Source organism: Annulohypoxylon maeteangense, assembly GCF_022496945.1.
Source record: "Annulohypoxylon maeteangense strain CBS 123835 unplaced genomic scaffold GGS22scaffold_12, whole genome shotgun sequence".
Lineage (NCBI taxonomy): Eukaryota > Fungi > Ascomycota > Sordariomycetes > Xylariales > Hypoxylaceae > Annulohypoxylon > Annulohypoxylon maeteangense.
The window spans coordinates 880480-901516 of record NW_025953259.1 but is presented as its reverse complement, the minus strand read 5'-3'; the positions used below and the strand labels follow the sequence as shown (position 1 = coordinate 901516).

The 21037-nt window shown below is 48.5% G+C and overlaps 7 protein-coding genes across 7 annotated transcripts; 3 read left to right on the top strand and 4 right to left on the bottom strand.

Annotated features, from left to right (window-relative positions):
• Window positions 1-5837: 5837 nt before the first annotated feature.
• GGS22DRAFT_195242 (carbohydrate-binding module family 21 protein) lies at window positions 5838-8715 on the top strand (the record flags this gene model as incomplete). The annotated part of the gene is made up of 4 exons (XM_047965641.1): window positions 5838-7606; window positions 7640-7731; window positions 7762-7865; window positions 7907-8715. 4 exons carry the CDS (start codon window positions 5838-5840, stop codon window positions 8375-8377), a joined length of 2436 nt encoding a protein of 811 aa, XP_047817410.1. The 3' UTR covers window positions 8378-8715.
• An 842-nt stretch (window positions 8716-9557) lies between these two features.
• GGS22DRAFT_33193 (phosphoesterase-domain-containing protein) lies at window positions 9558-11414 on the bottom strand. Its single transcript, XM_047966831.1, has 3 exons — window positions 11083-11414; window positions 10659-11012; window positions 9558-10496 (listed from the first exon to the last, which is right to left on the bottom strand). Exons 1-3 carry the CDS (start codon window positions 11294-11296, stop codon window positions 9844-9846), a joined length of 1221 nt encoding a protein of 406 aa, XP_047817409.1. The 5' UTR covers window positions 11297-11414; the 3' UTR covers window positions 9558-9843.
• A 664-nt stretch (window positions 11415-12078) lies between these two features.
• On the top strand, window positions 12079-13870 carry GGS22DRAFT_33186 (DUF125-domain-containing protein). Its single transcript, XM_047966830.1, has one exon. It carries the CDS (start codon window positions 12623-12625, stop codon window positions 13562-13564), a length of 942 nt encoding a protein of 313 aa, XP_047817408.1. The 5' UTR covers window positions 12079-12622; the 3' UTR covers window positions 13565-13870.
• GGS22DRAFT_33116 (uncharacterized protein) lies at window positions 13664-14770 on the bottom strand. Its single transcript, XM_047966829.1, has 3 exons — window positions 14747-14770; window positions 14262-14639; window positions 13664-14154 (listed from the first exon to the last, which is right to left on the bottom strand). Exons 2-3 carry the CDS (start codon window positions 14500-14502, stop codon window positions 13763-13765), a joined length of 633 nt encoding a protein of 210 aa, XP_047817407.1. The 5' UTR covers window positions 14503-14639; window positions 14747-14770; the 3' UTR covers window positions 13664-13762.
• A 1499-nt stretch (window positions 14771-16269) lies between these two features.
• GGS22DRAFT_33098 (uncharacterized protein) lies at window positions 16270-17008 on the top strand. The gene is made up of 3 exons (XM_047966828.1): window positions 16270-16398; window positions 16460-16503; window positions 16584-17008. The coding sequence occupies exons 1-3, from the start codon at window positions 16394-16396 to the stop codon at window positions 16901-16903; spliced, it is 369 nt and encodes a 122-aa protein (XP_047817406.1). The 5' UTR covers window positions 16270-16393; the 3' UTR covers window positions 16904-17008.
• A 1-nt stretch (window position 17009) lies between these two features.
• On the bottom strand, window positions 17010-18432 carry GGS22DRAFT_33095 (proteasome component pre6). The gene is made up of 5 exons (XM_047966827.1): window positions 18232-18432; window positions 18135-18141; window positions 18027-18079; window positions 17585-17972; window positions 17010-17521 (listed from the first exon to the last, which is right to left on the bottom strand). The coding sequence occupies exons 1-5, from the start codon at window positions 18260-18262 to the stop codon at window positions 17194-17196; spliced, it is 807 nt and encodes a 268-aa protein (XP_047817405.1). The 5' UTR covers window positions 18263-18432; the 3' UTR covers window positions 17010-17193.
• Window positions 18433-18766: 334 nt separating this feature from the next.
• On the bottom strand, window positions 18767-20766 carry GGS22DRAFT_33027 (uncharacterized protein). The gene is made up of 5 exons (XM_047966826.1): window positions 20644-20766; window positions 20412-20558; window positions 19798-20232; window positions 19603-19746; window positions 18767-19552 (listed from the first exon to the last, which is right to left on the bottom strand). Exons 2-5 carry the CDS (start codon window positions 20541-20543, stop codon window positions 18779-18781), a joined length of 1485 nt encoding a protein of 494 aa, XP_047817404.1. The 5' UTR covers window positions 20544-20558; window positions 20644-20766; the 3' UTR covers window positions 18767-18778.
• Between the last annotated feature and the right edge of the window lie 271 nt (window positions 20767-21037).

The following is a 21037-nucleotide window of genomic DNA, read 5'->3' as shown; positions in this document are numbered from 1 at the left end:
TCCCTACCCCGGTCGACGAACAAGGTCTGCTAGGTAGAAAAGAGCTATGGCCAAGCGGTGGCCCGTCTCTGTAGACAGGGATGGGTTAAGATGGGCTGGGATGGGTGGTATTCCTGAACCAAACTACTGTAGCTCGGTAAAAGCCAAGAGAAATCGCTGCAACAAATCAGGAGATGCTACGCTAGCCATGTTGAATCATTGGATTCGTACTGTAAGAACTTTTTTTCGCACTTCCTGCTCACCGGGCTTTTCAACGAGAGATAAGGAAGCGCCAGGAGAAAGTAGCCGGTTCTGTACGCGCATGTAACGGCGTACGCAGGGTCACTAACACCGCGTAACCGCCATAGATCCGGCATCCGCGACGACGAGGTTAGATTCAATCATATTTATGTAGGCAGGGAGGGATGAAGTGGTGATCAGCAGATAACCACTCGCGGGGCTCGGTGGTTTGATATAAATATCTAGACGTCCGTCGGCTTTATGTAAGTCGAGGCATGAAACGGCTATGGGCTTAATCAAGAACGTGCAGTATTATGGATTACAGCGCATGGCTCTGCTGTGTAAGGGGCGGACTCGTCGGCCATTGTTTGATAAACCAACTCCTGCAGCTTAGTAAAGCTTGAAGATATGGAGGTAGCAGGTAGATATGCAGGAATCTCTTTTTCAGACGCCTCAAGTGTAGATCATCGCAGCTTATATGCACGAGTAACACGGTTGCGTGTGATAATGGGTGTGCTCTAACAGCCTGTCGTGATCTCGACTACTTATTAGCACGTATGTATATTGCCGCCGTCTGAGGCGAAGCCTTGCATCTGCAGGTCAACTGCACCGAACTAGCCGTGCGCTCGAAGAACCTGGCATATTCGTTTTATTATTCTATTATTTTATCATTATTTTATTCTATTATTTTCAAATTTAGAATTTAACCTCAACTATTCTTCTTTAGTGATGCGATTAAGTGCGTACGTAATCCATAGCTCAGGAGTTTAACAGTAACCACTAAATCTTCACTATATGAGACCATCGACTAATGCGAACTCGAAGCTATCGAGAGCTGAATTTACTAGTCGGTTTCGCCGTTCATTGTTTATCGGGGTTCTTGTCGGGGTTCCTTTTAGTATGAGACTATGAAATATGCCATGTCGCGCCATTTTCTACCTGCTAGTACCTGGCTTGAAGAATAGAATTGTTCGCGACGCACGTGTAACTTAGGCTAGAACCCACGAGTTCATCATCGAAGCTTATTGTCCTTGAGTAAACTATTATCACATAGTTACTGTGTTGACACGCCACATACCATGCCACAATTACTCCTAATCTCCTGGGAATATGCAGCCTGGTAGCTTCGGATAACTACAGAATATGTGATAATACTGCAGGAATGATGGAGCGCAACCCTACTATAGATACGTAAACCGATAAGTGATCAAGGTTAAGATCTATGGTGCATCTTTGGGTTAGGTACTTGAAATGACTCTAAAAATGTTGAAGAGGCTGATGTAGGATGAACGGAACTTTGAATATAAGAGTATTAATAAGAGAAAATAATCTTCAAACTTCCTCGTCGAACTGTATCACGCCTGCTTACCAAAATAGGAAGATTTAATAGACGCTAGCAATATGTTTGCGGTAGTCTAGACTTATCAGACGAACTATAATGGGAAAAACAGCCGCGATGGGTAGGACGGCACGAAGACAAGGGGGGAGCGGAAGGGTAAGGGGGACGAGGCTAACGATTGCATACAGGATGTCAAATTTAATGAATGCCAGGTAGTTCATAGCTGGAGTCTTGGATGCTTCACCAACCGGGTATTTCATGAGCATTTACCCTTTGATGGCGGGTTTTATGGCGGATTGATGGCGGATGCAGCTATTACCTAGACACATGGCCTAAGAGGTTTACACACAGACGCCAAAACCTCCCTGAAACGAGATAACTTCCCTCCAATGGTATTACGGACATGTTCCGCAATACATGTACTCGGATGGAAGAGGCTGCCTTACGATGAGTTATACATACGTCTCGAATTGGAGATTTATCGCGTGGTCGCCACCACCACTACCGTCACTCATCGTCAACATATACTGATCTGGGTTGTCATCGTTAGGTAAGATGGATGTATTGGCTGGATGGCTGTATGACTGGATGGCAAGGTGAAGAAAAAAAGAAAGAAAGGTGTCGGCGTCGAATTGATCAATTGAACCACAGGTTTGTCTGGATGGCTTTTAATAAAAGAAGTGCATGATCCTGCTGCACTCTCGGTGCTGCTGGCCTGTGTTCTTGCATGAAGCATTGCGTCTTCTTCGATGGTTGGATTGACCAATGTGATAAAGAAGACAGAGATAACCATTGTATTCCCTACGTCATGGCTGGTCATCGTGATACGTGACCGATGTGCTAAATAAATATCACTGACCGTTTCGGGTTCAGCGTGGTTGCTGGCTCGAGAATTTAATCCCCTATTAGTACCCACTCGGTTCTAGCTTCCACACTGCCAGAGCCTTGCAAGTTCCACCTCCGATCCTTGATCCCTGCCCCTGCTCCCTTTATCCTGGTATTATTTGCGGCTTACCTAGGTAGACAGTGACACCACTACGCTAGACTGTGCTGGGCGCAACTAAAACAACTTCGACGTCGGATAGCGATTTTAAGCTGTAGGTGTACGGCTGTATGAATGTATTGGCGTATTGGTTGGCGTAGTGGCTGCTGTACTGGCGTATAGCACGTATAACACCCTTATGTACCTCATATACCTACGTACATGATGTATGCTTTCTTGCAGATGGTCCCATCGTCGCTTGATGTTGTTCTAGGCACGGGGATAGGAATGGATGCATGTACACAGTCGAGATGTCGCTCATTTTCTTCTCGCTTTCGTTAGGGTAGAGTCGTTGCGTATCTTAATCTATCTGTATTGAAGGCTCTTCTGTTAGAAATGTGTAAGATGGTCTAGGACATTCGTATCTGACTGAGCTAGTTACGTACCTAGAAGGTTGGTACTCAGTAAGGCAAGGCAAAAAAGGTATCCGACAACGGTGTCTCATCTATATCAGCAACTTAGTAAGTAACAAAATATCGTAACTATCGAGACTTTCAAGATGTCAGCAATTAAATAGGTATGTAATTGAAACTGATAAATGAATCATATTATTAGCAAACTATGTAGGTACTAATTAGGTAGATAGATGACTACCTAGGTAGGCAGATAGTGTAATACTGAAGCCTTCTAATAAACTCGACACTATAACTATCACGTATGAAAGAAGAGAACTACCTAGTAATAGGTATGAAGTATACTAGGTATAGTTGAGGCTTTTTGGCTGGATGTGTCAAATCTGATGTGATTTTGTAATATCCAACATCGGACCTGATAAAATTTCTCTTTTTTTTCTCTCCTGGCAGGTATGTGCAGGCCATGTTCTTACGATCCGAGCATATAAAAAACCTAGCTAGACATCTGGCATTTTACAGTGTGAATAAAAAAATCAATATTGTGCGTCCAATGATGTTATCGTCTCGCAAATCCATCCTGAAAATGTGATTGGATAAGAAATCAAGAACCCCTCCTAACCCCCGGTTTCCCATCGCCAATGCTCCTATCATCGACTATCAGCCATCAGCCATCGCCCCATAAGTAATGGCCATAGCTTTGCATATCCAGGTAGTGATGCATAGCCGGGGGGGTGTTAAGCCCAGTGGGTCAAATGTTATAGCCATTGAACCCATCCCACTAACCCACTAAAGATATAAAGACTGGAACTAAAGAAAAAAACACCACTGTACCCGCCAAAAAGTATGAGCCAGTGAACTTAGCACTGCTACCTGTACGACCTGTCCCGACTTGTAATGCACAATACGTACTGTACCAGTTGACCCATTTCAGGTAGGTGCTAGGCTGCTAGGCTGCTAGATCGCTAGGTGACTGCCTGGGTACATAGGTACCTGCCTAGTATCTAATGTTGTATGTTGTATGTTGTATGCTGTACTACCTGGTCATAGTGCACATTAGTTGATCCCTGTCACCAATTGTTCGCCCCCGCCGCCTCAACATTGGCTGCATTGGTAACATTGGCCACTGAATTGAATAAACCTAAGCTAATAGCCAACCCACACCTCATCCGTGTCCGCCGACTTTTTGTGCCTTTCTTCCTCTCACCACCACAACAGTCAACCACCATCTCACCACTAAACCTCCCCCTTCCCGCTTCCCGCTTCCTACAGTTCAAAGGCAGGCCTAGGATTGTAGAAGATTGCTGATTGCTTCATCCACAATTCCTAAACTTCTTACTCTGTTGCTTTTCGCTTCGCCGAACACGAGAAGAAAAAAAATTATTGGCCTTCTTTGCCATCGTGTGAATTTCGATTTCGATCCGGACAAAAATCGACTGGTTGTATTGTTTTTACGTCGATTCCGATTTCGTCATATTTACACTTTACCATTCACTGTAGCCTTGACAGTCGACCGTCCCCTCCATCGCTGTCATTAACCCAAAGGCTCGGGAACCATTATAGGACGAGAGATAGAGAGAGAGAGATTCGATAGTGATCGATTACTGGTACGTAACTGGCTGGCCTAGATTCCTCAGCGCAACAAAGCTTATTAAACTTAACAAAGGAACTATATTGGAAAAAGTTCACTCTGCTCACCTCGATAACTTACCTATTGGATGACCCAGAAAACCGACAAACAGCATATATTGCATTGCCTTTGTGCTTGTTCTCTTAGCATCCCACTTCCGTGCAAATTTCTCGCCTTCCCGGTTTCGACAACTTTCTTGCCGCTATATATCGCACTTCTTCGACTGATAAATAATATTCTCCCTCCGTCTTTTGAGAAATTTGGTTCGGCACTCGATTTTTTTTTTTCCTGTGCTGATCACCGCCAGTTGATTGTGAAGTTAAGTCAACAGAAGATAAAGAGATAAGCACTGCTGCTGAGATATTGCCTTTGCCGTGTCTCTTTTTTCTCTCTGCTCCGACAACTTTGCAAGATAACTGGTTCTTCTGGTTCTCCTGGTTCCATGGGCATTCTCTGAGTATATCGGTCCGCCCATTCCTGATTGTGTAAGTCATCTTTTCTCCTATATGCTCGATTTGCCCTCTCTGCCCTCTTTTTGCCCAAACGTTTCCCCACTCCCAACATCGTGACCCGCATCTGCAGCTTCAGCCTCTTCTTGCGAACCACGTGGAGAGGAATATGTGAGACAACAAAAATTAGGAGGAGATGGGTTGGGTTGGGGTTGGGTTGGGTATGGAGAATATTGATTTTCGACTCCGTCACCTCTGACAACGCCACAAGCCCCGGATTGTCTCATTCCATGAGCTTTCCCGCATTCCCGCTTTCCCGCTTTCCCCTCAATCAACCTTACTTGCTGGGTGCATCCTTTAAAATGACTTGTCCTGCCCGATATTCTTGATGTTGTTGTTGTTGCTTCTGTTGCCTGTTGGATCACCGCCGTTTTTCTCTGTTTTTGCCAGATAGATAGCTGTGAGGAAGAGTCAGAAGCCGCAGGACAGCCCTGGAAACGAACCTCAAGCTATATCATGGAAACTTGGACCGAGTCAAACAATGCTAATAGAACCTTCCGCTTTCTCAGGTCTTTGCGAGTACCCAATCGCTCCTCCACAACTAAAAGACGCCGTTACTGTTACTACCACCTCTATCGCTGCTAGACCTGACTCGCGGTTTGGGGCTTGGTGGAGAAGAATATTTCCCTGTTTTCCTCGTCTGAAATCCGCCGTCCCTAAGAGTAGCAGCACCACGCCTGCGGACGTTCCCCCTCTCCCTTCTACTCCCCTCATCTCTCCTGATACGCGGCAGCCCGAATCTTTGGGAATGCCTTACACACCTCCGTCCCACCGTTCTCCCGCCTCCTCAGCCCCTCCCTCGCCCGAAGTCAGTCGAAGGTCCTCCTTCAACTCCCAGACCCCCACATCGCCGAAGCCGGTTTTACCACGGTCTGCGTCTTATCTCTCCAGACATCGGCGGACACCTTCGGCAGGGAGCACGACGTCAGTGACACCGTCAGTGACACCTAGACCCTCAAATGGACCGACTCCGGATACCACCCCACCGGGGACATCGGATAACTTAAAGGGTATGGTATCATCTCTTGCCACGCCGGTTAGGCAATCCCCCCCTCCGGTTGCTGACGGGCAAACGATGCCTCCAGGGGCTATCATCTCGCCCCCCGAGTCGTCTAGTGAAGATGAAGGGACCCCGGAACCGGAGAAGCGGGGAAGGGAGATCGAGAACATTAAGGAATTGAAAGAGGCTATTAGCGCAATACCTTTACACCGGGCACCATCACCCGTGAGGTCTTCTCCAGGAGACCTATTCCTACTTCCATCTCAGGCCAAGAGCCTGATCGGGGAATCGCGGCAATCGATGCTTACTGCTAGCTTGCCTGCGCTTACCACCTCCGCCCGGAAGATCTCTCACTCGAGGTCGAGCACGGACTCTCATATTTACATGTCGAAGTCGGAAGAGATATCGATTACTACATCTGAGGAAGGGTCCGAGCAAGATGAGCCTGTGAAGAAGCCGCAGATGGTGCGGAAGAAGTCGGGTGAACTCGTGAGGCCGGCGTTACGGGCACAGAGGAGGCCCTCGAGCATGCCAGGAACGCCGACCTTCTCGAAAGCTGTGCACTTCGATTCGCACCTCGAACACGTGAGGCATTTCCTGCAGGTTGATCGGCCGCTTGCCGTCAGCGCTGGCTCTTCTCCGGTGGAGGCTTATGAGAGCGAAACCGAGTACCCATTTGGGTTTGAAGAGAAGGCTAGCCCGCGGTCGCCGCCGTTCGAGTGGGAATTAGTTGTTCACAAATTCCCTACAGACACTCCGATTCGCAAGACTCTCCCTATACGGGTGGAAAGAGTGTGGATGTCTCCCGACCAGAAGTGTTTGATAGGATCGGTAGCGGTAGCCAATCTGGCTTTCCAGAAATCGGTTACTTGTAGATTTACATTCGATTATTGGAAGACGACTTCCGAAGTAGCTGCCGAGTATCATCACGAGATTACCCGACCGCGAGGCGCCGAGGTCGGCCATGACCGCTTCCAGTTCAGTCTGAAGCTATCCGATTTTGCCAACCTCGAAGCTAAGACTCTATTCTTCTGCATCCGATATAATGTTAACTCCCTCGAATATTGGGATAACAATGACGGTCTCAACTTCCAAGTCGACTTCCGTAAGAAGATGCTGCCTATCAACGGCAAGAAGGGTGTCCAAACTGCCGCTTCTCGACCCGCAAACACTTTGCCGCGTAGCAACCGACGAGCTAACCCCTCGACGGCCGCGCGGCCGAAGTCTATGCCCGTCGGCGCCTTGGACGACTTTGGACACGACTCGAAATTTTCCAGTTTCGACAAGTCTCTTCATGAGGTCCTCGGCGAGTCTGGGCCGGCTCTGCGTCTCAAGAATTCGAAGTCGACTTCCAGTTTACCTAGTGATAACCTGCCGAGTCGGTTGTCGGCCCCGAGTGGGCAGGCTTTTGCTAATCGGTATGACTTCGGCGCTTCGCTAAACGCTGCTAAGCAGGCTCGTCGGGAATCGAGCCAGTACGGCGACGCTCTGTACATGAAGCCTAATAAGAAAGCCTCGTTCGGCCTCGCCCCTGCTGCTCAGGTGTCAAGGGAATCTCAGGCCAACCCGGCCCGTTACGTACCTTCGGCTCCTGCAGCATCCGGCCCGCGAGCTCCTATTACTCACGGTCCCGCCGGTCCGGGTATGGGCTCTCCTGCTTCGGCCAGCATAGCATCGGCTTCGTACGAAGAGATTCTGAACAAGTATTGCTTTGTACGTACATCCCGTGATCGCTTGGCCTCTCGTCGAAATGGGAACCACGCCCGGAGACAAGAAGTAACCCGCGAGACTCTGACTAACCTTTCTGTGCAATATAGTTCAACGGTTCAAAGCAATCCAGCCCTCAGCTGAAGGACGGAGCTATGCGTACTGGTCGATATGACGGAGTGGATTCGCCATCTAATGGCACGAACAGCAGTAACTCGAGCTCGAACGGCAGCCCCAGTGTAGCCGATCAGCCGCGTCACCTTCATCACCAGGATACCGCGATACACCACTCCCTACGACAGAACCTTGGCCCGTATTTTGCCAACGGGTATATGCCAGCCATCGGCGGTTCTCCAGCAGAATCACCGCTGTCTCAACCGCCTCTGAGCTCACCTAATTCGGGCACCCCAAAGGATAAGGCAGCATCCCCGGGATCGATGGCTGGCTTCTTTCCTCTTGCTGGTACTGGTACGTCCTCAATCAGGCCCCCCGCCGACCTTGCTCCTTTCCACGCGCACTTTGTTCAAGATCGTTTTCCGTTCGCGCCAGAGACTTATACTGCGACAGCAATAAGAGGTTGAGTATCTCAACCGGGTTCTGACGAGGCATCATCTCGTCGAAGGCCATCTCACCCGGGCCTTACGTTGGCACGATTCTTCGCCGTTTCGGCCGACTTGGATTTTCGCGATTGCGTCGAACAGGCCTGTTGGAGCTTCAAACTGTCCATAATCTGCTCCACAGGCCTTACTTCGACGCCGATAATAGTTCAGCATATGTCGTCCGTTTCGCACTTGTTGTTTTGCCTCTCAAACTTTACGTCTGCACATGGCATGCATCCTTCTGGTTACGGCGTCTCAAGAGATATGCATCAAGGCGTTCTATGCTTTTTATGATACCACCGAGCACACGATACGGTTGGAAACGGAAAAGGTGATCATATTTTGTCGGCAATTGGCCGACGTCCGCGACTTATGACTCTCATTGCGTTAGGGAGCGTCGTGATGCGAATAGTTGGAGTGGGGAAGCAAGCTGGGGATCTAATGCATAATTCTTTTTGTTATGCCATCACCCGACTTTTGCATCGACGCTATTCTCAACTCTTTTGGACCTCGGAAATGGAACGAGGAAATTGATAGAGGAGTTGGTAGGGGTGTTGGGTGTCGTGGTGAAGTTCGACGCAAGAACAATAACGCTTTTCTCACGGCAAGGTTCTGGGTTATGAACGAAGTTATGCATGCTGCGGGATTGAGAAGGTGAGGTTGTGGTTTGGGATGAGTTATGGTATATTGCTATGAGACAGCAATTAAATACTTTCACCTTACGGCCCACCGCATTCTGTAAGACGGCATCTCGTCGAGTACGTCGTAGCTCTGACACCTTAAGTGTTCGGTGGATCTCGTGCGCTGGGACATTTGTCTCCCGTGCTGCATAGCTGTCGGCACCTAAGGTTGTTGGAATCGTGCCGACTTGTACCATCAGTAGGGAAATGGGATGGATGGCGTAACAAAAAATACATAAAATGGATACACGAATAGGTTGGGACGGTAGTTTAATGGGTTGGTCATCCCGGCGGCCCTTACGAAAATGCAAGGATGCATTTGAATTGAACTTTGATGATGAGCCTTAACCTACCTTAACTTGCCTAATGTGTCATCTCGTGTTGATGAAAGCTTCCGCGGGAAATGGCCTACCTACCTACCTCAGCAGCCTCAGGTAGTAATACTTAATAGGTGTACGCAGCCGCACTTTTATTCAGATCGAGGTGCCTGCATGATTCTACCCCTCAGATAGAGTCGGGGTACGGAAAGTGTCGGCCAGTCAGCGGGACCCAAGTCATCTAAACGATTCGATGAATCGTGATCGGATTAATTCGATTGGCCTTGTTTATTTTGTTGGAGTATCACGAGGCGTGCGCAGAGACTGGTCTAAGTAGGTAGGTATATCGGGATTTATATGTGTTTTGTCTATATTACTGGTGTTTATATACCAACCAAGGTACGTTATGAGGTATGTTATGTATTATTTAATGCTACGCTCGCTAATCCCGTTAAGATGGCGTATAACCCGGAGGCGGATGCTGTCCATCGGGGGTCTCGAGGCCGCTGTTATAATACACGAGCGCCGGGTTGCCCTCCCAAGCCTCCTTGATGCTGGGCAGCACGGTGCGGTTGTGTAGGCCGCACACACTGCCTAGGTTCGGACCCGGGTACCGCTTGTTCCCGCCCGCGTTGTTGTTCAGAGGCCCCGCGTACGAGGTGTTGAAGTACATGCTGCTGAGTGGTACTTTGCCGGTCCATGATCGGATTTTGTCACCTGTCTTGTCGGCTACGAGCTTGAATACGTTGGCGCCTACGTCCCATCGCCCGAGTGTGTGGAGGTCCCAGTTCGCTTCGACGGTCGCGATTTCGCTGTAGTGGTTGTAGTAGCTGTTATCGGTGGTGCCGACGAGGGAGGCGGGAACGGCGTCACCGAGGAGTAGGGCTAGGACTCGGTTTTGGATCCTGTAGGTCTCGTTCTCATCGAAGGTTACGAGGACGAGTGTGTTTTTCATGAAGCGCGAGTCGTTGAGGAGGGGTTCGAGGAAGGAACGTGTCCAGGAGCCTGCGGTGGTTATGTCGCTGTCGTGGCCGTCGCTGGTCATGTTCGGTGTGATGAACATCCATTGCGGTAGGGTGTCGTTTTCGAGGTCTTTGTAGAAGGCTGGGAGAACCGGAGTTAGTTTCTGACTTGAAGCAATTTTCCGAGACACATCCTCGGAAGCAGAATTCTAGAGGTAGAGAGTTGTCCCGAGCACTTTTCTAGCTTGAAACAGACTTTCAAGATAGTCTTTCCCCTCAACGTGGAACAGGAGCTAATACATACTTGTTAGGTTCTTGATAACGGCTAGGCGGTCGAGGGAACCGGCGTTAGAGTTGTAGCTCACGGCCGGGTTGTGCTTCCTGACGTAGTCGTTTTTGCCGTTCTTCTGGTTGACATAGGCGTAGCCCTCGAAACCGCTGTACGGCATGTCCTCCTGGTACTCGCCCCACGAGATGCCCTTGTCTTCGAGTAGGTCGATGACGGTGGAGACGTTCTTGTTGATCTGCGTGAAGTCGTCGTGTTGCATACCCAGGTAGTCGCCGCTGATCGAGCCGATGTAATTCGGCTGCGACGGGTGTGTGATCGCGTGGTAGTTCGACAGTGTTATGCCCTTCTTGGCTAACCACGCTAGGTTCGCTGTTGGTAACGTTTAGCTCTCACTTCCCGTTCTTTTTATCGTTGGTGGTGCAACGTCCGAGCAACTTACGATCTCCGATTGCCATATCATAGTCCGTGTTCTCTAGCCATACGATGGCTAACCGGTCGAAAGCCTTACCCTTCACATTAGTAACAGGGCTGAGAGTCTTCGCCGTGGCAGCGGCTTTTGCGACGTCGGCAGTGGCTGTAGCCGTATATGTGTTTTCTGCCTGCGCGGCGACATTGGTCGCTAAGACCAATGTCGACAGAATGAAGGAACGCATGGTGGAATTGACTTGTCTGAGCTCACGACAACGGCATCAGGAAAGAGAGACAGCCGACAGGTAAGATTCAGAGAGCTACTAAATTCCTTTTATTACCTTCATGACCGCGCAGCAATGAAGCTAGCGCTTAGCATGGACCCCCTCCGACCCTGTCGGCGTAATGATAGACATGTTTTCTTCATTACCTAGCTGATAGGAAGCCTTGTTAACTTCAAACGGTTCCTGCCGACGCACATGTCAGTGATTTGCCATGGTAATTGGCCGAGATATATCACTTTTAATGGGGTCACCAAGTTTTCCTCCCACGGGCAGGACGGACAGGACGGGGTAAGACCCGCTAGGGTTACATCCATCTCTTCTACTTCGGAAGGTGGTCGATAAGGTGACGCGTGAATGGGCTGAATCCAGCGCCATGGTCCTATAGACCGGTCCGAGATTGTAAGCTGGTTGGTATGGTACTGGTAAAGTCGACCGGCTCGAGCGAGCGTGTGGGTATTCGACGATCCCGCCTAAAAATAGTTGGTTTGGATGGAGGATTAGGGCAGAGTTGAGGATTTTACGGTAACAGTGTCGCAGTTGACGATCCCGCCTAGAACTCTTCTAGAATCTAACTCTTGGCGATAGGATACCTATAAAAGAAAGTCTGACTTCTAGAAACAGAGATTCTTTAAACTCGTCTTCTGATTCGAGAGATAGGTAGGTAGGTATCTTCGAATACTCCCTTGCTCGGTAGTGTCGGCATTAACATGTTATTAGAAGTTGAGCACGTGGAAGTTCTAGTGGCCAAGCATTGGCATCGCGGAGCGCGTATCGTGGAGCATACAGCGCTAGTAAAATAGTAAAAGGCTTGTTGAGATAGGGAAGAGTCCAAGCATCCCTTGCCATGACCCCTGTCTTTAGTCGATCCCGAACAGGGCGCAGCTGACAATGTCTTACATCTTATTGGCTATGATTATGTAGCTCGGTGTTATCCCTGCCGTATAAGCCTTAAGAATCGAGGTTGATCCGCGATTTCTTTCCAAGTTAAGACGGAATGGGAAGTTCGCATGGGTAAAGCTTGCGAATTCGTTCATAATAAATGAAATGAAGCCGAGCAAGTGCGGTCCATATCGTGTCTGCTAAAGAATCCACGTGCATCTCAGCATCTTCTAAGCTTCAAAGTTGTTGTAAAGACCTTGAAGGACACGATGGGTTAACAGAATCACTTACGTTAGATACACTTAGTTCTCTCCTCAACTCCGAATAGTCAAGATATTGAGCATCATTTTCAACTAGCCTCTTATCTAAGTCGCATTGCCTATACTTAACCTTGAACTCACATCAAATATGCGAGTCGGGAAGATTCGAGCATTCTTCGCTCAATTAAGCCTTCAAGATGAACAAGTCCAAGAGAGCCCATCAAATTATGCGGCCCTAGCTTCAAGCCCAAGATCACCTATTAGCACATCGATAAATGCCGGAAGAGCCAGTGAAGATTCCAGCTTCAATGGCTATCGAATAGACTCCAAACGGGGTGCGACGAAATCCCGCCTTTCCCAGTTCCTTTCCCATTTCACTCTTGGCTTTGCCGATGGCCTCACAGTACCATTCGCGCTGACTGCAGGCTTATCGTCCCTCGGCCAGACCAAAACTGTCATATATGCTGGTGCGGCTGAGATATGCGCGGGATGTATAAGTATGGGAATTGGCGGATACCTCGCTGCAAGAGGAGATGAAGCTTCGGATATAGACAGTTACGACCAAGACGAAAAGCTAGAAACGGCCGACCAAGACAGTGTCCAGAGCTATCTTGCTTTATTAGACCTCCCTCCAGACCTCCTTCAAGGTGTGAGAGACCATGTCAACCATCATCCTGCCGTTCTACGGCGACTGTTATGCAACACAAATATGGCGGTCGATGGTTCGACGGATAAGGCCCGGGAATTTCCGCCATCGATTGTCGGGCTATCAATATCCTTCGGATACATGCTCGGCGGATTATTGCCGTTATTCCCATACTTTTTCGTTGGCAACGTGGATGACGGTTTGCAATGGAGTTTCGCTGTCTGCATCCTAGTATTGTTTATATTTGGGTTTACCAAGGACTTTTTACTCCACCCTGGATCCACGGGGGATAACTGGCAACACGAAAACCATAGAAGAGGACCAGAAAAATGGAAACGGATTAAGCATAGCTCATGGGAGGGGATCCGGATGGTTGTCATGGGCGGAATAGCTGCCGTTGCGGCTGTTCTATGTGTCAGACTCTTTGAAGGAGTTATATCATAAATGATTATGATACCCAAGATTATTGTTATGCGCTCCTATAAAATCAAGAAATATTTTGTACGGCGGCATCGTCATCCAGTGCATTTTCTTTCTGTTGAAGGTACCCTGTGTTGTTATGTGAAAGCACCGAGTTTGGGACCTAAAGTGCATCCTTTTGTTGTCCCTTCTGAGCAGCAGTCAGGCATAGTTGCCAAGCCATCACATCATTCCAGGAGGAGGTCCGCCGCGATCCATCATAGGCGGAGGCCCTCCTCTACCTAGGGGTGGTGGACCACCTCCTCCCATCATCAATGGATGTCCGCCCTGGTCTGGAGGAAAATTCATACCTGGACCCGGCTGCGGAACAGGTCTCATTCCAGGGTTAGGCCATCCTCCTGCGGCGGGTGGTGGCATTGCTGGCATCGGTTCTTCAGGCATCTGTTCTTGGTTGTCCCATTGATCTTCAGCGATATCACTTCCACCAGATCCGACACTGCCGCCGTTCTGAGATGAAGAATTTGATGAGGGCGAACTTCCGGAGCTACCTTTACTTGTGTACCCTGAACTTTGTCGCCTACTTGAACGTCTCGAGTAACGACTGTTAGAGCGCTCTAGGCAGGTGACAGTCAGTTCTACTTATAGTAGACAGGGCGAGGAGGCGAGAAACCAGGAAGGAAAGCAAGTGAGTAAGACGACGAAAAGACAGGAGCCGACTCACTTCGCCGACAACAGAACCATAGGATTAGCGCCAATACCAGTACGACAACCACCCCGCTAAGGATGGGGCCGACATCTTGGTCATCCGTCGAGCCTGAGTTCCCCGCGGGAATGACAGTTGCCGGCGATTCTGTTGGGTCAGAGTTGCCGCCCCCCAGAGTCCAAGTGGTCACAAATGTTGAAGCAGGCCATACGATTGTCTGCGTGCGAATAGAGCCGCCTCCAGCTTGCTGATCTGCCATGTCTTTCAAAGTTGTCTTGTCCAGTCTAAAATGCCGAGGAGGCTAGATTACGTTCTGGCCTGTCCTTACGAATATAAGTTCGAGATTGCTGTCTTATTTAGTGCAACGGAGCTTCGCGTTTGTCACGAGGTACGAAACTGGTTCTGGTATTAACCCGCGGATCATACGAATCCATGTTTGTTAACCCGTTTTGCTTTCCCGAGACATACGCGTGTATCGAGAAGTCATATACTCATATACCTACTCTAATCCATACCCTTGATGTCTGTGCTCAGGTATTTGCCTGGTCTCTTGATACGTCGGTGTCTTGCCCCTAAGGCTTTCGAGGTGGGCCTTTCACCTCCTCGGCCTGTTATCACCCCATAACGGTCTGTGGCATCCCGAGAGACTCGCGAAGCACCATACAGTCATTACACGTCGATTAGGATGGCGGCGCCACTTGTGCGTCGGCAATATAAGTGAGGGGAAGTGAAATTTGACAGCTAGCCAGGGAGACGACGATTTTTTGCGCGGTCCTGCAAACAGCCTACGCCGACGACTTACACCGCATGAGCCTCGCGTACCGGCATATGCACCTCTGGTTGACGCTAATTTTCTACTTTATTAGCAAGTCTAACTTGCTCTGCTCTGACTCGCGCAGGACGCCACGTCTTTGGTCCGACGTGGCCTACCGAATATCTCGAGGATGAAGAGATTCATGAGCTTTGTTTTGTTGCTAACCTGATCCTGCGGGTAGCCAGATCTCGGAACGGCGAACGCGCTAATCACCGGACCGATCGTGGGGTCTGTGGTTTTCGTTATGTGGTACAGCAGACGGCTGTTACAGTTCATAATCTCGTGTTATGGAGACCTCGATGCTCGTACTTGTTATTGTCGCCTGGTGAGGTTGTCTATGAGGGGGAGCCTAGCCCATCGGATATGTGGTACCTAACACCGCTCCAGACTAAAGGAGATATCGAGATTCTTCTCACCGACAATCTCTTATATGCCCAGTGGTATTACAGATAATCGCCTTCAAATCTACCTGAATGCTTGGCGTGAAGCTTTATAGTTGTCAGTCTCCATTAAGTAGTATAAAACTCACTTGTATAGGATTTGTTTTGGTCTAAGGTAGGTAGATCCATATGATAGGGTGGCATAAAATATTAAAACCAATTTCTATATTATACTACCATCGGGTGCCTTTTCAGATCGGACTAATAATGTCTGTGATCCTTTTCTTTCGTTGATTAAAGACGCCGGTACTGTGTCGCAGTGTTATGCTGTATCACACGTTCCTATGCTCCTCAAATGAGTCATACCAACAAGGCGAGAAATTCTTTTGAAGCAGGTATCACAGGTGCGCGGCTATCGATGAATGGTGATCGCTTAGACTTAAGGACGACAGACTTCGCATATTTTCAAGTGGTCTTAAGTATAAATGAATTCGTTCTGAGAATCTGGCATGTTGTCGTGTACGATAACAATATATTTGGTGAATGATCCCTGGAACAAATAGATTGGACAGGGACTACATGTTCAAGGAACATAATTTCATATCTGTAAAATGTCGATATTGAGAGTCTGCATTGAAAGTGAAGAAAGATGGTTGAAAAAGTCAAGTTAGGATTCGTGCCGGCATTGCGCTAAAGACAACCCTGGAGCACAGGCTGCACAGCCATGGCGGATTTGCGGGGGTTCATACCCCGTTAATTGCCCCTCATCAGGTAATCAAACCACCAAGGATAAGTAAATCGATTAGCTAGAAACGTCTAGTTACCGCTTCCCGATATCCCGTAGAATCAACAAAATTTCATAACGCGTGACAAAAAGTTGGAAAAGGAGAATCCAAGTGCTCACCTACTTAATAAAATCTTGGGCTATTTGGACCTTTGTGCCCTCAAATATCATCATGTGGTAAGGTCGGATTCTTCAAATATTGTGTAAAATATAGCACCAGATATTAATTATTGCACAGTAAACACGTATTGAATGCTCAAGTGGCCATCCGCTCGCCATGCTGTACGTTTCCCACACAACCTTCTAGACGATGCTATATTACTTATATCGAACGAGTCTGCTGTTACTAACACTCCGATAAGGCAAAAAATGGTTCGACTGTGCGGAATGCCACCACGAGCAGGAGTCGCACCAGCTGCTACAAGCTTTTGAGATGACATTTGCTTGCAAGAAGTGCAAGAAATGTTTCCGAAAAGACGCCCAGGAATTCGAAGAGGCCGACGAATACTGCCCTCACTGCGATAACCACTTCGTTATCGATGCCATTATACCTAAGCCCGCCCTAACCGTCGAAGGCGACGATGCGCGGATGAACAACCGTATGCTGAAGGATGATCGTGTGAAACAGGATCAGCACAAGACCATCTTCGATATCCAGAGTGACGCGGATAAACTAGGTTAATAGCGCCGGATATGCCGGGTCAAGATCAAATAGAAAGATGGACGGCACGATTCTAGGTTGCGGAGCGATGCATTTCACATGATACCACACGTTTAGACTTTTAGAAAGAACCAAAGAGACGAATGGCAAGAAATCAAGAACCGTGCATGTTTCCGGGTGGGTAGTATACAGATTTGCTACCTAGATACCTACCAGGTAGGCGTCGTAATGATATCCTCTATGAATCAATCACCCTTCTAGAGGAGGCCTATAAACTCCGGCTACAGCTATGGCTACGGCTTGGCTCGCCTTTAATCGCTGCCACCTTCCCGCTCTCTCGTTAGGATCGCCGCGCTACCCGTTCCCGGTGTTCGGCCGGTCTTCTTCTTAGCGGCCTCCTCTTGCTTCTCTTGCTCGATATTCTTGACGTAGCCTTCAATATCTTCGACCGGTAGCATCTCAATGGTCTTACCAGGAGCCATGATAGCGATCTCGATGTTCTTTGCACCCGTTTGCACAACTTCTAGGAGTGACTTAATGGCTAGCCGGATAGTTGCCTCGCGGTCCATATCCTCCTTATAATTGCGTTCTAGGAATTCGCGGACGGTCTTGCTGGAACGGCCGATGGCATTTGCTTTCCTATATAGTATGTTAGTATATATGGTTGCGTAGTTGCTGCCATGTAATATGGGAAAACCATACCATGCGGAGTAGATACCGCTCGGCTCGGTCTGGTAGAGTCTGGGTAGCTTGCTGTTCTTGTCAAAGCCGACGATCATGGTACTGATACCAAATGGTCGGACACCACCGCTCTGCGTGTATCGTTGTTGCACGCCTGCAACATATTTCGTGATATACTCGATGGAAACGGGATCTTCGACAGTTAGGCGGTGCGATTGCGCCTCCAGCCGTGCCTTGTCTACTAGGATTCGGGCGTCGGCATTTAGACCGGCGAATGCTAGGCATACGTGGGTGTCGATGAGGCCGATCTTCGATGGGGTAATGCGGGTGTCTTGTAGCTTCATTGCCGACCTCTTCTCGCAGCCGAGAACGACAATATCTGCACCTTTCACGCCGACGGCGCAGGTTCCTAACATGGCGTTAGGTGATCCGAGTAATTGAGAGACCTGTTATATATATCTACCTCGTTTGACAGCTTCGCCAGCATATTCGACTTGGAACACATGTCCATCCGGACTAGAGATCAGTTAGAAGACTATAAATCGAGAAGCGCGTACGTTTTTATACGAACCTGAAGACTATAGGTAATGTTAGCTAAGCTGCTTCACTATTGTGTATTGTGTATTGTGAATAGCGAATGGTAATGTTGCTAAGGGAATAAAACATACCGGAAAGAGCTCTATCGTATCCTGACGCCATGTTTAGAAATTGCTGGAATAAAAAAGATCGTAGTATTTAGAAGACGGTAGCTCGAGATGTGAGTTGTGAGATAAGTTTTGAAGCTCAAGACCAGCCGTGGATTTCGGTGGTGTTTGAAGTACGAAATAGGTACCTTGGTACGCAAGGCTGCCAGAGTTACGAAGCTCAGTCGGAACCTTGAAGCTCTCAGGAAGCTCCAGCCACTAGCACCGCCACATATTTCGCTCAGAAAGCATTAAGGTTTAATTACGTAATATTTCAATCAGAATCCACGGTCTGTGGGTTCCCCTAATTCTTGGCATTTACCTTGATTGGCTTAGTCACCCAAATACTAGATATCTCAAGTTTGAAACATTGAATTCGTGATCTTTATTTCATATACAAAGTAGCAATCATTATTATGCTTCATACAGGTTTGAATCTAATGAAAAGTCAAATCTATCCCCCCCTTCCACCTATTACATCATATCATACAAACCCAGCTTATTATTAGGTCTTTTGTCAGTGACATCGCGTCTATCCGAATTGCCTTGTTTCAATCCATTTCTTCTCTTCAAACCATGAACTTACTTCGCGACTTCTCGCGTCGAGCCTCCTCTTGAACCCCGCACACCACTGGCGTTCTATGTCGCCCTCACCATAGCGCCCGATCCTGTTGTAGAAATCGCTCACTATAAGGAACGGCGCAGCTAAGAGGTCTGGTTGCCCTGTGGTTTGAAGTGTAAAATCCAAGCTTCGGCATAGGTTTGCCGCGATCATTCTAGTTTGGCCTGGCTGGTACTTCCTAGGATCTATGCCAACCGTGCATGCCATGCTCGAGCCCGAGAGCTCCCCGCTTCCAGATTGGAAGATGGCGTCTATGAGCGCACACATACACTGGTGGAAACTGATGAGAACGGCCCAATAGCAGACGTGGACTAATCCTATCAATGGCGATGGGAAGCTGAACGCGTCTAAAAACGGTGCTTGAGCACCACTAGTCGTTGCATCCGTCACCCAGTACAGTGGCGATCCCGAATCGTCAACTCTTTGGTGCACCATGCTATACCAGATATCAAATTGTCTCTCGATATTGACGCAGCTGATCAAAAGGTCCTTCGCCTTCAAGCGGCGAGAGTCGCTCACCTCTAATGGTGTTATGCGGTCCGCCCGCGAGAATATCGACGGCAAGAGGACGACTATATCGAGGAGATCGTCGAGTGGTGTCCTCGGGTGGCGTTCCCAAGGCACGACCGTCCATTCCGGCGAGCAGAGGAATGTCGGTTGGCGATTGAGTAATGCGGCCCAGATCTAACATCACTATTAGCCACTGCGCTCATCAGCATTGACTGCATACTTACAGCGTTTGGTCGATAAACTCGAGCGAAGAAATGATGTTCAGGGAATGACTGATACGCTCCGGGACCCGGCTCACGAATTCGATCGTGTAGGGCGGCAGGGTCTTTCCACGGCGGCCCGTTACTATAAACAGCCGACGAATTTTGCTGAAATCTTAGTTTAGCAACGAAGAGAACAATACCAAATTATCGACGTACCTCGTAAAGAAATAGGCAGAGCCCCTCCGAGTTCTCGTTAGCAGTTTGCCTGCTGTTACTCTTTGGCGGCAGGTGGATGAGACAGCGGGCCTTCATACCAAAGTTTTCGTAACCGGATGCTATATTGGCATCTGGAGCGCGTGGACTACCCAAAGACAATGTTACTTCATTCCTTCGTGGTGATCCGCTCCCAGGCCTAATCGCAGAGCTGAGATCTGTCTGAAGAGCGACGAATCGGACGCGATGTGACCCGGCAGCGGATGACAACGATACCATATCCATCCACGCCGGCTGCCAAGGCTGGGTAGCTACAAAATGCAGCTTCTCTGCTTGTCGGGCCTCGCTAGTTTTAGCCTTTCTGCTACCATGCTGGTTCCGAGGCGGATGAGACGAACATCTCCCTTTTTGGCTTGGGGTGCCGACGATGAAAACAGTCTGATTCAGATTTGACTGTCAGCCATCATTTAACCCAAACAAAATTTTGAAAAAACACCATAAAGAAAACCGGAGGGGTATTCGCGGATAGGATAGGGAAAGCTGACACCGGATTTTCTTAGGAGTGAACTACTTATTAGATCGGCTTGTGCCAACGATCTAAAAGTTTAATTACTAACCTCCCTTTCGTACCCACCGCAATCGCGACCATAATCCGTGCACTTTTTGCAGAACGGTCTCCCGTTGTCGCATGCGACTCGCCTCGCTCGACAGGTATTGCAACCTTTGTATTTTCCAGGGACGCCGACCATGTTAAAAACTGGGTTCTGCAAGACGTGTGAGAAGATTGGACATCATCATGTCGCATGATGCGTACTTGATCTTGGTGGTCGGAATTACGAAATGACTGACCTGTTAGATGGATAAGATTATATGAAACCCTGCGCGATACGTCTTTTATGATGACTTAATCCCGAAAGTAGAGCTCGAGGCAGGTTCTGTGGCAAATTAAAGAATTCGATCGTTCGAGGACGGCGACCTCTGCTTTTAAGACGAACAACTATGATACTGGCGATTTCGCGCGAAACGGCCTCGACCCGACTTCTACGAATAACCCATGCATACGAGCTGCACTTATACCTGCCTCTATATATATATCACGCGGAACAAAACATCATTGACAGGAAGAGACAAGTATAGTAACACCAAGGAGTTTTGTCTCCCAAGATCGCCAAGGTCCTGGTAGATGGCTGCAGGATGTACTTCTACTCCTACGCTTGTAGGAGGTTATGAACATGACGAATAC

Bases quoted from the DNA above. Each gene is read 5' to 3' on its own strand.
- GGS22DRAFT_33193 (XM_047966831.1), bottom strand. From the start codon at position 11,296: ATGCGTTCCTTCATTCTGTCGACATTGGTCTTAGCGACCAATGTCGCC. The intron at 11,013-11,082 runs GTAAGTTGCTCG...CGTTACCAACAG, and splicing joins TGATATGGCAATCGGAGATC to CGAACCTAGCGTGGTTAGCC. The intron at 10,497-10,658 runs GTATGTATTAGC...CGGTTCTCCCAG, and splicing joins CGTTATCAAGAACCTAACAA to CCTTCTACAAAGACCTCGAA.
- GGS22DRAFT_33186 (XM_047966830.1), top strand. From the start codon at position 12,623: ATGCGAGTCGGGAAGATTCGAGCATTCTTCGCTCAATTAAGCCTTCAA.
- GGS22DRAFT_33116 (XM_047966829.1), bottom strand. From the start codon at position 14,502: ATGGCAGATCAGCAAGCTGGAGGCGGCTCTATTCGCACGCAGACAATC. The intron at 14,155-14,261 runs GTGAGTCGGCTC...TCACCTGCCTAG, and splicing joins ATGGTTCTGTTGTCGGCGAA to AGCGCTCTAACAGTCGTTAC.
- GGS22DRAFT_33098 (XM_047966828.1), top strand. The intron at 16,504-16,583 runs GTACGTTTCCCA...CACTCCGATAAG, and splicing joins GGCCATCCGCTCGCCATGCT to GCAAAAAATGGTTCGACTGT.
- GGS22DRAFT_33095 (XM_047966827.1), bottom strand. From the start codon at position 18,262: ATGGCGTCAGGATACGATAGAGCTCTTTCCG. The intron at 17,973-18,026 runs GTAGATATATAT...ACGCCATGTTAG, and splicing joins TGGCGAAGCTGTCAAACGAG to GAACCTGCGCCGTCGGCGTG. The intron at 17,522-17,584 runs GTATGGTTTTCC...CATACTATATAG, and splicing joins AGCGGTATCTACTCCGCATG to GAAAGCAAATGCCATCGGCC.
- GGS22DRAFT_33027 (XM_047966826.1), bottom strand. From the start codon at position 20,543: ATGGTCGGCGTCCCTGGAAAATACAAAGGTTGCAATACCTGTCGAGCG. The intron at 19,747-19,797 runs GTACGTCGATAA...CTAAGATTTCAG, and splicing joins TCTGCCTATTTCTTTACGAG to CAAAATTCGTCGGCTGTTTA. The intron at 19,553-19,602 runs GTAAGTATGCAG...TAGTGATGTTAG, and splicing joins GAGTTTATCGACCAAACGCT to ATCTGGGCCGCATTACTCAA.